The 14,113-nt window shown below is 44.5% G+C and overlaps 1 protein-coding gene across 1 annotated transcript; it reads right to left on the bottom strand.

Annotated features, from left to right (window-relative positions):
• Nucleotides 1–221: 221 nt before the first annotated feature.
• Nucleotides 222–12,403, bottom strand: psma3 (proteasome 20S subunit alpha 3). The gene is made up of 11 exons (XM_080012218.1): nt 12,350–12,403; nt 11,697–11,779; nt 10,244–10,367; nt 5,936–6,037; nt 5,697–5,770; nt 2,691–2,763; nt 2,266–2,331; nt 1,182–1,228; nt 1,035–1,102; nt 479–543; nt 222–392 (listed from the first exon to the last, which is right to left on the bottom strand). The coding sequence occupies exons 1-11, from the start codon at nt 12,368–12,370 to the stop codon at nt 348–350; spliced, it is 768 nt and encodes a 255-aa protein (XP_079868344.1). The 5' UTR covers nt 12,371–12,403; the 3' UTR covers nt 222–347.
• Between the last annotated feature and the right edge of the window lie 1,710 nt (nt 12,404–14,113).

Below are 14,113 nucleotides of genomic sequence, written 5' to 3'. Positions count from 1 at the left end.
GGAAAAGTACATTTTCTTTCAAAGCAAAACACATTGAGAGGATGACTACATGTGGCTACTGTAGTAGTTAGTACCAAGTCCAAACTTATTTAACACATTGACCCCAACACGTCACAATGTAGATAGAAGCAGCTGTTTAGTACTGTGGTACTAAATTAGTACTGTTGGAAGTCCTCGTCCCTGTACCCTGTGTGTTCAGTAGTACTATTATAGTACGGCTGGAGATAGACAAACAAAGTTTTTCATTGGTTTGTGTTTTTATTGGAAGTGTTAAACCAAAAACAGAACAAACAGAACTACAAAAAAGGTACAAAATGACCACGGGAAGGGGGGGGGGGGGGGGGGGTTTACATGTTGTCTTCATCAGAGTCGTCCTCTTCCTCCAACGAGTCCTGGAAGACAAACACACCAGGTTTACACACCGACCGGTGTGGTTCATAGGAGAAGTGGACAGGACGCACGCGTTAAGTGTCCTTACCTTGGCGTACTTCTCCGCCTCCTCCCTGACGTCTTTAGGGACCAGCTCGTGTCGCCCATCTGTTACTATGACAACAGGGGAGAGACGGCGTCAGCACCGTGACGCCGAAGCACCCACCGTGAGTCACGGTGAGTGCAGTCAGACAGCCCAGAGGGTTGAGTCCTGTGTGCAGAACCCTTCTCCGCCGCCGCGCTCACGGAGATAGATCACGTTCATCGTGGCGCAGCAGCGGGGTGGGAGTGTCTGAGCGGTTGGGGAGGGGCCTCATAAAATCCAACCAACCAGGATCCTTCATTAAGAGTTTAGTGATCAATGCTTCCTGTTCTGACCAGTGAGGTTGCCGGTGCTATTCACAGAAACAATGGCAACGGCTGCTATAAACCTCCGTGTTTCTGGTTTCTAATTCCACAGGCATTCGTTGTTGTTTGACAATATTACAATTTTGATAATGTCGCACAGATTGTTACGGAACGTGATTTTGAGTAAATGCCTCCGAGCAGAGAGTTGGAGCCGCCGCTCCAGGACGGTTAACCTGTGTATAGGAAGTAGTTCTTACCTTTTCCGACCCAGCTGAGCTCCAGCTCAAACGCTTTGTCCTTCACCTCGTCGTGGACGATGTAAATGCTGAAAGGGACAAAAACGTTGAATTAAAAAAAAAAAAAAAACACCAAAGTTCAACTCTGGAAAGAAACACACCACTCACATTTTGGCGACCTCTTTGACGAGCTCTCTGCACGTCATATCTTTCATCTGAGGACAAACAGGACAACAAGCTTCAGGCACAGGTTCTGGTTCACACTGGAGGACAGACTAACCTGGAATAAAACGCTGGACATCTTAATCTGAATTAAAGACAGTGTGGACAGGTTAACGAGTATAGTATACACTGATCAGCCACAACATTAAACCAGTGACAGGTGACGTGAATAACATTGATCATCTGGCTCCAATGACATCTGTCAAGGGGTGGGATATATTATTATTATATACTGTTATATTATTATATGAGAGAGCAAGTGAAGAGTCAGTTGTTGAAGAAGTTGATGTGTTGAAGCAGCGTAAGAATCTGAGCCACTTTGACAAAGAGCACATTGTGATGCTGGACGACTGGGTCAGAGCATCTCCACAACCACAGGTCTTGTTCCCGCTATGCAGTGGTTACTACCGACCAAAAGTGTCCAAGGAAGGACGACCGGTGAACCGGCAACAGGGTCATGGGGCCCAAGGCTCATTGATGCACATGGGGAGTGAAGTCTAGCCCGTCTGGTTCGATCCCAGATAAGAACTACTGTAGCACAAAGTGTTGAAAAGGTGAATGTTGCTATGATAGAAAGGTGTAGAACACACAGTGCATCACAGCTTGCTGCGTATGGGAGCGCTCACAGTGTCCATGCTGACCCCCGTCCACCACCCAAAGCACCTACAATGGACACGTGAGCGTCACAACTGAACCATGGAACAATGGAAGAAGGTGGAGGTCTGATGAATCACGTTTTCTTCTACATCATGTGGATGGGTGGGGTTAGGGTTCGATCCGATGGAGCATCCGTGGGATGTGCTGGAACAACAAGCCCGATCCATGGGGGCCCCACCTCACAACCTCCAGGACTGAAAGGATCTGCTGCTAACGTCTTGGTGCCAGATACCACAGGACACCTTCAAATGCTGGTGGAGTCCATGCCTCTACAGGTCACAGCTGTTTTACGGACACGATGAGCTGCTACACAATATTAGTGTTATTAGTGGTTGTTCTAATGTTGTGGCGGATCGGCGTGTGTAGCCCTTACCTGTAGTTTTTCTATCTCTGTCTTTGCTGCTTGCTTGGCTTTCCCAATGGCACAACCCCAGTAGCCCTGCACCAAGACAGTTATAGAAAGGTGTGCAATCCATATAATGATTTATACAATCTATATGTAGAAATATGTACAGTCTACATATCACTAGACATATTTAGTGAAATGTACAGTCTAGATGTAGTGAAATGTACAATCTATATGAAGTGATATGTACAATCTATGTTGTGATATGTATAATATATATGTAGTGATATTTACAGTCTATGTTGTGATATGTATAATATATATGTAGTGATATGTACAGTTGGTCAGACAGCCAAGAGAGTTTTGACATCACATGATTCAGTTCTTCATGCGAAACCGTTCTCAGCATCATCACTCCAGTGGTACTACACGTGTACTGTGGTACTACGTACGTATGATATTCCTGAGGGATCCACCATGTACAGCTGAGGTCCATCGTCCACGTCGTAGGAGCCCAGGATGAAACTACAGACAAACACAGACCTGGTGAGTGCACATACGGCCACACCTGGGGTGTATTCCCTTGTGGTCACTTACACCATATGTGGGGCTAAATCCCACTAGCCTGGCTAACTTCAAGTATCAGAGGGTTCCTAAGATCCTGCTAGAAAAAGATGAAAGCTAGGTTACCACGGTAACTAGCCCGGTCGGGAGCAGGCTAGTTTGAGGACTCGCGGTTCAGTGTCACTGTTCAGCATCCAACACAAAACCAATGCTTGACTTTAGTTGGCATGATTAGTTCTCCACTGTAATTATATTGTCAAGGTGAAAATACATATTAAATGTGTTTCCATTATCTTGTCCGAATATACATGATTATTGCTTCTTCCTCATTGAAATTGCCAACACGTCTATTAATATATATGCGCGTGGGGAGCCAAGTCAGCCCCGACTGGTTTGATCCCAGAGAAGAACTACTGTCGCACAAATGGGTGAAAAAGTGAATGGTGCTGTGATAGAAAGGTGTCAGAACACACAGTGCGTCACAGCTTGCTGCGTATGTAGCACTACACTATGGAAGGAAACCGTGTGTAACGGGGACACTGCGCCTCTGGAGTCTACAGGTCGTGCCCTCTCCATGGGGGGCACGGTGATCGGGCACCCCCACGGCCCCCCAGCTGTGTTCCATTTACACAAAAATATATTTATGATTCCCCTTATTTATAATTCCTCATTGAAATGTTATCCCTGTGCATTTTGTATGTTTCTGTTTTATCCTCTTATTGTGATGCACACTCACTGATATTATTTAAAAAAAATAAAAATAAAAATAAAAATAAAAAAATCACTGCTCGACTCGAATCTCAGTCGACCGACTGGTTTCGACTGATGATTCCACTCATCCACTTTCAGGGAGCAGCCCTAGTAGTCAGTGCTGCACTGGCCTCCTTTATGGAAAAGTTCCATATGGAGTCGGTTCCCACATATATGACTGTTATGACATTGCCGGAAGTGAAGTGATTGTGCCTGATGCCACTACACGGTCACACCGCACGAGGGTCCGGTCAAGAGTCCAAGTGGCATTTTTAAGAAGAAAAAGACCCGTCTCCATAGAGACTGGACGTCTTTCAGTTTCTTGTCTTCGCAGCCAAGCTCCACCGTTCGGACTCGCCATTTTTCAGAATGTTTTGTTTTTTTCCAGAATGTTGTTTTTTCTTCCTGAAAACAAAGTAACTTTTGAAATATTTGTACGAAATAAATATGAAGATAAAACCCACTATTTATGCCTCATTTGGATTCGACTTCACTAACCCTTCTTTACGGCAATGTAACGGCTTCCATTCATAGCTGTACTGGATTTTTTTCCGGAAGTATTACCGCTTAGAGAGTGGAGAGATGACATTTTTTTTAACGGAACATTGAGACCGGCTTCTGTTCCCACATGACACCAATTCTGCCAAAACATTACCAGCAGATTCACGGCTCGCAGTGCAAGTGGGAAAGGGGCTTTTGTTTCTCATACAAAGAGACAGTCGTGGTAATGAAACGCAACTGCCAGCTGTGCACGTCTGTTCTGCTATAGTTATCTTGCACGCGCACGATAAGACTGAACTGTGACTGCTCATTATTTTTAATGAACACACGTCATGTATTATTGTATGAAGGACGAAACATAATACGAGGGGCGTGGTCACAAGACCACACCCAACTCTCTCTATGTACAAGAACTCCCTCCGGACAAGTCTCCTGAGAGAGAAGACTATCACTGGTTCAGTGCATCACTGCACTACTCCCATATTTTACTAAATATACCTTGTTCTAGCTCACTTAACCAGGGTCTCAGTTTGTTCCAGAAAGAAAGGGTTTATCTCCCCGACCACACAGTAGACAATCCTTATGTGGCCGCAGTCAGCCCTCAACTGTGGCGCAAATGCATTGGATAATGCTTCTTAATGAATGCTCGTTTTTACAGTTTGAGATGTATTTTTTTATATTGTAAATGCATTTATATTCCAAATGCATTTATTCTATTTCTGGACACACCAAACAAGTGTTTAATTCAACTGCATATTTTTTTGAATGTCAGGATCTTATATTCTGCAGCTGTACATACTGACATTTTATACTATAGATTGTGATATAAGTGGGACTGAACATACCCTGGCAAAGAAGAAAAGTGTGCACACACAAGGTGTACACCAGATAAAAGACAATTTCCCCCTCTTTAAAAAATACAAAGAACATGTTCTTTTTAGAGAAGACATGGTTTTAAAGAAAGACAAGTTTCTAAATTGCAAGTTGGTGTCGACTTCATATCAGTTTCTTTAAAAAGAAAAGACGTATTTTAAGGGAACCCAATTTAGTATGAATGGAACAGATAATGGCGCAGATAATTCTGCAATTTAAATTCCAAATCGTAATTTAAACACTTTAAGTGGAAAGGCAACCATTGCAACACTATAAATGACGGGTTTGTGGCTTTGCCAGAATGCTTTTGTCTTTAATATCTGCAACATTGCCCGTTTCAGTAATCATGTATTTAAATACTGTTTAAATATTGGTCCAGCAGTAACTCTTGCTCTGTACAGGAGAAGGAAACGTCACGTTCTGAATTGATCCTGTATTGAGCTGCGTTGCGCTGGTTGGTTGATGCTTTAAATACGGAGAGCGTCCACCTACTATCTCCATCTGAGCCAGACTCCACTGAGCCAGAGCGCTGTAGCTGCGAGCGGTGTACAGAGAACCTTCTGAGCTCAGACCAGGCACTATCGTGGGTTATCGCCGCCTGATCCCAGCGACCTTTTCGGGAATACAGCCCTGGTGACGGTGTTCTTTAAGCGGGCCTCAAAGAACTAAACAAGCAGAATGTTTTGAATCTTATTTTGTTTTGACGCCTGTTAGAGAAAGATCTTAGTTCCGTTTGGTTTCCAGTGAAACGGAGTGACGGGGATGCTCACCTGCAGCCAAACGGCCGCACTGCGCTGTACAGTGTGTAGGCGTGCACGTACATGGCCACTCTATCCGACAGATGCTGGGAACAGAACACACACAGAGGGATGACACACTGTCCAGACATCATCATATCAATCTTATAAATCACTTCATTAATAATGACAAGGAGATGTGGTCACTAAAATCCCACATTATACATTACATATTTTATATTATATCATAATGCTAATGCTAACTGCCGTACCTTGAGTGGAATGTCATGGCCGTAGTTCGATCTGAAGTTGGAAGCCTCTTCTCTGGCAACCTCAGAGAGGGAGCGGGCATCAGCTAGTAGCCCCGCCACTGCCTGTAGGACCCCACAACACATACAGCATCATTGAGTTGCCCCACCACTGCCTGAAGGCATGGCTCAACAGTAACTGTTGCCCTCTGCAACCAGTCAATTGCCAACCATTTTGTGGCCTCTGGTTGCCCCCTTTGGCAACCACTTTTTCACATAAAAAATAGGGACAGCACAACGTGCCTTTTTTCCCCAGTCAATTTGGCAACATAAAGCTGTTAGAATACAATAACCACTTGTTATCTTTGTAAACAGACAGCATTAACAATGAGCATGGCTCAGGCCTCATCTGGTGGAGAGCTACTTTTAAATGGAAAGATGCAAATTTGAATTTACCATTGTTAACAATGATGGGAGGAATAGGACTGTTGAGATTCTAATTGTCTGTGTGGCGAGCATATACATGTGGGTGTAAGAGAGAGCGAGCGACACAGGCTAAGTGTGACCACAGGAGCCGTGATATCACAGCTCTTCTGTCTACAGCTCAGAAAGTCTCTCTTGACTTGTGTTCCTTCCCCTCTGGAGATTCAAATTCTGGAAACCATCAGATAAAACAGACTACAAAGAATTTTGTTCGGTTACTGTAATAAAGCTTTTAAACATTATTTGACGCCACATTTTCATCATTAAGATGATGTATAACTGCATCGTATCTTAATTACTCAAAATATAAGGAGAGTAAAAATGTCAACCATGTTTTCAGTTTTGGCAACCAAAAGCTGATACCTGGTTGCCAGCTTGGCAACCACTTTTATTGTTAGTGTTGAGCCCTGGTAGGACCTCACAACACATGCAGCATCAGCTAGTAGCCCTGCCACTGCCTGTTGGACCCCACAACACATGCAGCATCAGCTAGTAGCCTTGCCACTGCCTGTCGGATCCCACAACACATACAGCATCAGATAGTAGCTCTACCACTGCCTGTCGGACCCCAGGGCTTCAGCATCAGCTAGTAGCCCAGCCACTGCCTGTAGGACCTCACAACACATACAACATCAGCTAGTAGCCCTGCTACTGCCTGTAGGACCCCACAACACATACAGCATCAGCAAGTAGCCCTGCCACTGCCTGTTGGACCCCAGGGCTTCAGCATCAACTAGTAGCCCAGCCACTGCCTGTAGGACCCCATGATACATACAGCTAGTAGGGGTGAAGGATTTGGGAAGATAATTAAATTGCGATTAAAAAAAAAAAATATTTTTTTTTAGACCAATATTGTGATTTCTATTTAGTATGCAATTTATTTATTTTTAAGTTGCTTATATGCTGTATTATTCATTAAACACAATCAATAAATCGTTCTATAGTATGACCAACATAACATTGGACAGTCAACATATAAACTGCTCTTTACCATAGACCAGGTCCAGTGTTATGATGAAATGAATTGATGAATAACATCTTTAACTATTGAATTGTAAAAAGAAAACCCTTCTATCACAGTAGAATATTGACCGATTTAACGTCAAGCCTTGTAATTGTTTGAATCTGAAAATTAACATTCAGTATATGCAGTGAATATGAAGGAGCAAGAATATGCATCGTTTCAGAAATGTCAGCAGAAAACAGTGTTCTGTAAGAGGAAGTGCCCTTGCCTGAGGAAAGTCGAAGCAGACTTTTAAACTACACATTGTACATCTAATATAAGTGAAGATTCAGTAACTGGATTGCTATTTCTCACCTCAAATTTGTTCAGAAACAGATTTTGGTGGACTGCCAAGACGAAAAAAGTAAAAGTTTTCGGATTGAATACAAGACGAAACCCGGAACTCGTGCTGAAACCCCATTGGCTGACGTCACCTAAGAGTTCCTACTGGTGGTGCCTGTGCACATTGAATAAATAAATGAAATAAATTTCAAACATGCTTTTATTAAACAAATTGCACATAAATACCCAACCAATTAAATAGAATATCAACTGAAAATTACACATAACTACAAGAAATTACAAGTTTAATTTCCCCTGTGTCCTTTAAAATACTTTCTTCTCAACTAAATAAAAACATCGACATAAAAACAATATCTGGGGGAAAACAACACAAATTACCGTTTCAGTCACTAGCGGGTTTTCTGAGTTCCCTGAAAGCAGCCTCACTTCCTGCTATTGGAGTGTCTTGTGTCCGCCCCACGAGAATGACTCCACTAGTTAATTAGTTAATCCATCACCGATGGCGTCGACCTCTGACGGATATATATAAAAAAATAAATAAAGAATAAAATGATTTTTCTGATTCGTCGCGTTTCAGCCAATCTTTTGCCATGTGTTTATTGCGCATGTGCGTACCGCAGTGACGATAAATACGATTTATAGGTCAGCACTAATTATTACTAATATGTATTGTATAAATATATATATTTATTGCTTCATCTAAATGTATGATATAAATATATATATTTATTGCTTCGTCCAAATAATCTTCCAGTTTTTTGAGCTTGTGCCACTGGAATCAGTAGATACCTCCTACATTGAATAAAAGTGTAAACCCCCTAACTCCAACTCTCTCTCCGGCTTTGTCGCTACACCGCATTCCAAATTATGCAAATTATATTTTTCTCTGATTTCCTAAATAGTCGATGCAAATGACAGTATAATTTTTAAGTCATCAACTGTTAGAGTATAATTCGAATGTTATTGAACAAACCTCCCAATGATAACAGTAAATTTTATTTTTTTTAAATCAAAAACTCAAAATGCACTGTTCCAAATTATTATGCACAACAGAGTTTCAAAACATTTTATAGATTGTAAAGAACTGAAAATGGTCATTTGTTGAATTTGCAGCATTCGGAGGTCATTAACAGAAATCAAAAGCTATTTCAATCAAAAACATCTTAACAGGCCAAGTTACATGTTAACATAGGAGCCTTTTTTGATATCACCTTCACAGTTCTTGCCTCCATTGAACTTGTGAGGTTTTGGAGTTTCTGCTTGAATTTCTTTGCAGGACGTCAGAACAGCCTCCCAGAGCTGCTGTTTTGATGCCAACTGCCTCCACCCTCATAGATCTTTTGCTGGAGGATGCTCCAAAGGTTCTCATTAGGGTTGAGGTCAAGGGAGGATGGGGGCCACACCATGAGTTTCTCTCCTTTTATGCCCATAGCAGCCAATGACACAGATGTATTATTTGCAGCATGAGATGGTGCATGCACCATGAAGATGATTTTGCTACGGAAGGCACGGTTCTTCTTTTTGTACCATGGAAGAAAGTGCTCAGTCACAAACTCTTTATACTTTGCCGAGGTCATTTTCACACCTTCAAGGGCCCTACCAGCTCTCTTCCCATGATTCTGGCCCAAAACATGACTCTGCCACCTCCTTGCTGACGTGGCAGCCTTGTTGGGACATGGTGGCCATCCACCAACCATCCACTACTCCATCCATCTGCACCATCCAGGGTTGCACGGCACTCATCAGTAAACAAGACTGTTTGAAAATGAGTCTTCATGTATTTCGGGGCCCACTGCAACCGTTTCTGCTTGTGAGCGTTGGTTCGGGGGGGCCCAATAGTAGGTTTATGCACAACTGCAAGCCTCTGGAGGATCCTACACCTTGAGGTTTGCGGTACTACAGAGGCACCAGCAGCTTCAAATACCTGTTTGCTGCTTTGTAACGGCATTTTAGCAGCTGCTCTCTTATTCCCATTAATTTGTCTGGCAGAAAGCTTCCTCATTCTGCCTTTATCTGCACCAACCCGTCTGTGCTCTGAATCAGCCACAAACATCTTCGCAGTACTATGATCACGCTTAAGTTTTTGTGAAATATCTAATGTTTTCATACCTTGTCCAAGGCATTGCACTACTTGAGGCTTTTCCGCAGCAGAGATCCTTTTTCTTTCCCATACTGCTTGAAACCTGTGGCCTGCTTAATAATGTGGAACGTCCTTCTTAAGTAGTTTTCCTTGAATTGGACTCACCTGGCAAACAAATTATCAGTGTCTGAGATTGATTTATTGATCCAAAGAGCCCTGAGACACAATACCATCTATGAGGCTCATTGAAAAACAAAAAAAATAAATGTTTGACACTTAAATCCAATTTGCATAATAATTTGGAACACGGTGTACGTCTCTCATTGTTCAGCTGAAAAGTCTCTGACCACAGCACGTCATGCTTCCACTTCAGATTAGTTTCTCATTCCTCAGGTTAAAGAGAACCAAAGAATCAGTATTTTAATGTGTTATGTATTTAAGCTTCAGTGGTTTCGCTACGTACCATTCCAACGTGTCTGTCGATGTTGAAGATGCGTTTGTTGGAGCCGTCTTCGTACAGTTTGGACAGAACCAGCTTCTCCACGCCAAACACCACTCCATCTTTGCAGCGAACACCGATGGCCGTGCTGCAGAGACACAGCATCATAATGATACAGAGTACTGATGCTCTGGTACCGACGCACTTGCGCATTACAATAAGAGGATAAAACCGAGAGGAGCTTAGAAAATTCACATGGATAACATCTCAATGAAGAAGTATAAATCAGGGGAATCATATAGATTTTCATACGTGCAAATGGAACACCGTGCCTCGTTCCTCCAAATAAAACAAGTTAAAACAGTGTGGGGGCGAGGAACAGAGGAACAGGGAGCCCGTAGACTCCTTAAGATTATTTTCCTTCCATACCGTTCCATACGCACTTGTTTCCTTCCATATGGAGACTTAAAATAAAAATAACCAACATTTTAAATAAAAACACAGTGTTCTGGTGCTGAACGCAGGCACCTTATCACTGTCTCGCACATCGTCTGTACCATCGGAGGGGGAGACAGGTGCAAATTGTGCCCTGATCGCTCCCTCTCCCCGGGATGGCGCCCTAGGATGCCGCCTGTCTCACCTATAGGAAGAGCCCCCCCCCCCAACAGAATAGTGGAATATTCGCACTGAACAGCCGAATCCCATTGGACTGAGTTGGTACAGCCCTAATAAAAATAACACACATATAGACGGGATGCCACGATAGGTATTTTTTTTTTTAAATTCTTAAAAAAAAAAAAAAATGTAAAAAGTAAAATGTATGCTAACACCAGCACCAGGCATGGACCGCAGGCCCAGAGCCAGGTTCTGCTCCGACACACCGACACCCCGTCCGAAACACCCACCCGTGTGAAGGCGAGGCCCACCCCACCACAACCAGCCAGCCGAGCACTCAGCGCAGGGCACCTGGATGACAGCCCCTCCTCCCCGTCCTCACCGACGCCTGCAGGCCACCAGATATATAGGCCCTCCACCATCCTTGTGCCACGGGCACCCCCCAGGAGGACCGCCCCCCACCCCCTGGCTACCGGCTTGCACAGGTGCCTATTACGGATGGAGGGAGACAGGTCCCGATCCAGGCCTGGTCTGAGGTCTGCTACAGCCTCCAGACTGTGCTGCGACTTTGCTGATCACGGGAGGGGCAGCGCTTTCACTTTCACTTTTGTAGCGTCAGACTAAATATTGTTAACACGCTTAGTATTTTACAAATTTGAGTTTATTTGATATACATCAGCGCTGATACGCAAACATGTTTGGCTTTTTTCTTTTGTTTGTTGAAGCAAAACGACGATGGGAACGGTGGGCAAGTAATGTAAGGTGGGCAAGTAATGTAATCGTGTTTGCCCCAACACCGAGGAGCTCTGGTAACTACGGCAACCCTAACAGACATCTATCAACACCGTTGGGGGGGCCTGACCTGCTGTTCTCCACAGCCTTGATGGCGTACTCCACCTGGAACACTCTGCCGTCGGGGGAGAAGGTGGAGGCCGACAAGTCGTACTGCAGAGAGAGAGAGCGAGAGAGAGAGAACAGAATCTCGTCATGCAATCAATCGGTCAAATAATGTATTAAAGACAGGGTTCAGTATTATTATCGTTATTATTAAGTATTATTATCATTATTATTATTATCATCATCATTCATTCATTCATTCTACACATTGGGATACGGTTCAACGTCTTTTGTCGCTACAACTCACAATAGTTTTGTTCGTTTCAGTTTTATCTTGACTCTAAACATATAAACCAATATTTCTTTATTAAACATGTCCATGTCATACATGTATCACAACATTAGTAACATTCACCATGCTGCTGGTACTCTAATAGTTTATTTCGTTTTGAGCCCCTGGCCAGTGCAGCTAACGCTAATGCTAAGTAGCATCACACCATGCAAGTGACTCAGCAGCTAGCAGCTAGCATCTAGCGGATGGCTGCTAGCTGCCGAGGCGGTTAAAAGCTCCCAAAGATGAGATGTGATCAGACCCATGTTCCCGCAGCGGACTACAGCGTCCCCTCCATCTCCGTGCGGTACACACGGTGTACAGCGTGTTAAAAGCAGAGCTCTTACCCCGGTGCCGATGGAGCTCATGTTGAACCGTCACAACCTCGGCGTCGCTCTCACTCACTGCTGCCCCCTGTGGTGCGTTTTGTAACCGCTTCAACGCGCCGCGGGCGTCGCGTTCCAGCCGCTTGTTTTACACCGATTCTTGCACTTCTCAGCATCAAACACCTTCCACATCCCGCTGCTGAAGGGACTCCACCGTTAAATGTCAGGTACAGAAACCGGAGACAGACACGTGAAGAGCGCCGCCATCTTCACATTCGATTTCCATGCGATTTGATTCGATTAGATTCAACTTTATTGTCACTGCACAACGTATAAGGACTGAGTGAACGAAATGCAGTTTAGCATCGAACCAGAAGTGCAAAAGACGCAGTAAAGTGTAGCGTACGTATAAAATATAAATATATGAGAAAAAAAAAATTATATATATATATATATATATATATATATATATAGTAGAGTAGTGGGTATAGAGAGATATATTAAATATATACAGTAGGAGCAGTATTAACTGTATTTATAGAATGGATATGGATGCACTAAAGTATAAACATTAAGAGCGGTATTAGCGGTATTAACAGAGTGGGTATTAATATAATACAATATATAAAGTATTAACAGATTGACCAGTTGTAGAAATATCTTCTACTTTGGGCTGCTCCCGTTAGGGGTGGCCACAGCGGATCATCTGCCTCCAACACCTTCTGTTCTGCGCATCCTCCTCCCTTACACCAACCGCCTGCATGTCCTCCCTCACCACGTCATAAAGCTTCTCTTTGGCTTCCTCTTTTCCTCTTGCCTGGCAGCTCCATCCTCAGCCGCCTCCTCCCGACGTAGCTCTCATCCTCTCCTGCACACGTGTCCAAACCATCTCAATCTGGCCTCTCTCACTTTTCCACCAAACTGTCCAACCTGAGCTGTGCCTCTAATGTCCTCATTCTTAATCCTGTCCAAACCTCAACATCCTCAACTCTGCCGCCTCCAGTTCAGCCACCTGCCTTTTAGTCGGTGCCACCGCCTCTAAACCGTACAACAACGCTGCTCTCACTACCGTCCTGTACACCTTCCCCTTCACTCCGGACACTCTTCTCCACCCGCTCCACCCTGCCTGTACTGTCTTCTTCACCTCTCTCCCACACTCTCCACTGCTTTGGATTTCGCCGCCCTCCCTCTCATTCAACCGACTGACCGGTTGTAGAAATATGAACAGAAAAAAACAAAACAATAAATAGCAGTGTGTAGGTTAAGGTGCAATGTGCAGGAGTTTCGTCACTGGAGTGCAATTAGTGCGTGTAAGGGGGTGGGTGGGTAATCCGGAGGTGGGGGAGGGGGGTGATCCAGTAGGTATAAGGTTCAGCAGGATGGCAGCCGAGGGGAAGAAGCTGTTCCTGAACCTGCTGGTCCTGCAGCGGAGGCTCCTGTAGCGCCTCCCGGGGGGTAGGAGGTGAATGAGGGGTGTCTCTGGCGAAGGGCTCTGCGGAAGGGCTGCGCGCCCTTCCGCAGAGCCACCTCCTCAGTGGCGGGGAGGGGAGCGCCGGTGATGCGTTGGGCGCTTCGCACCACCCCCTGCAGCGCTTTCCGGTCTGCAGCGGTACAGTTGCCGTTCCCGACTGAAAGGCGGTCGGTGAGGACGCCTTCGACGGTGCAGCGGTAGACGTTCACCGGGGATCTGTGGAGACGGATGGGCCCTCCTCAGTCTCCCCAGGAAGAAGAGCCGCTGGTGAGCCTTCTTGACGAGGGTCGAGGCGTTGAGGCCCCAAGAGAGGT

Source organism: Zeus faber, assembly GCF_960531495.2.
Source record: "Zeus faber genome assembly, chromosome: 13".
NCBI lineage: Eukaryota > Metazoa > Chordata > Actinopteri > Zeiformes > Zeidae > Zeus > Zeus faber.
The sequence above is the reverse complement of the archived record's forward strand: the minus strand, read 5'-3'. Positions and strand labels throughout refer to the sequence as shown.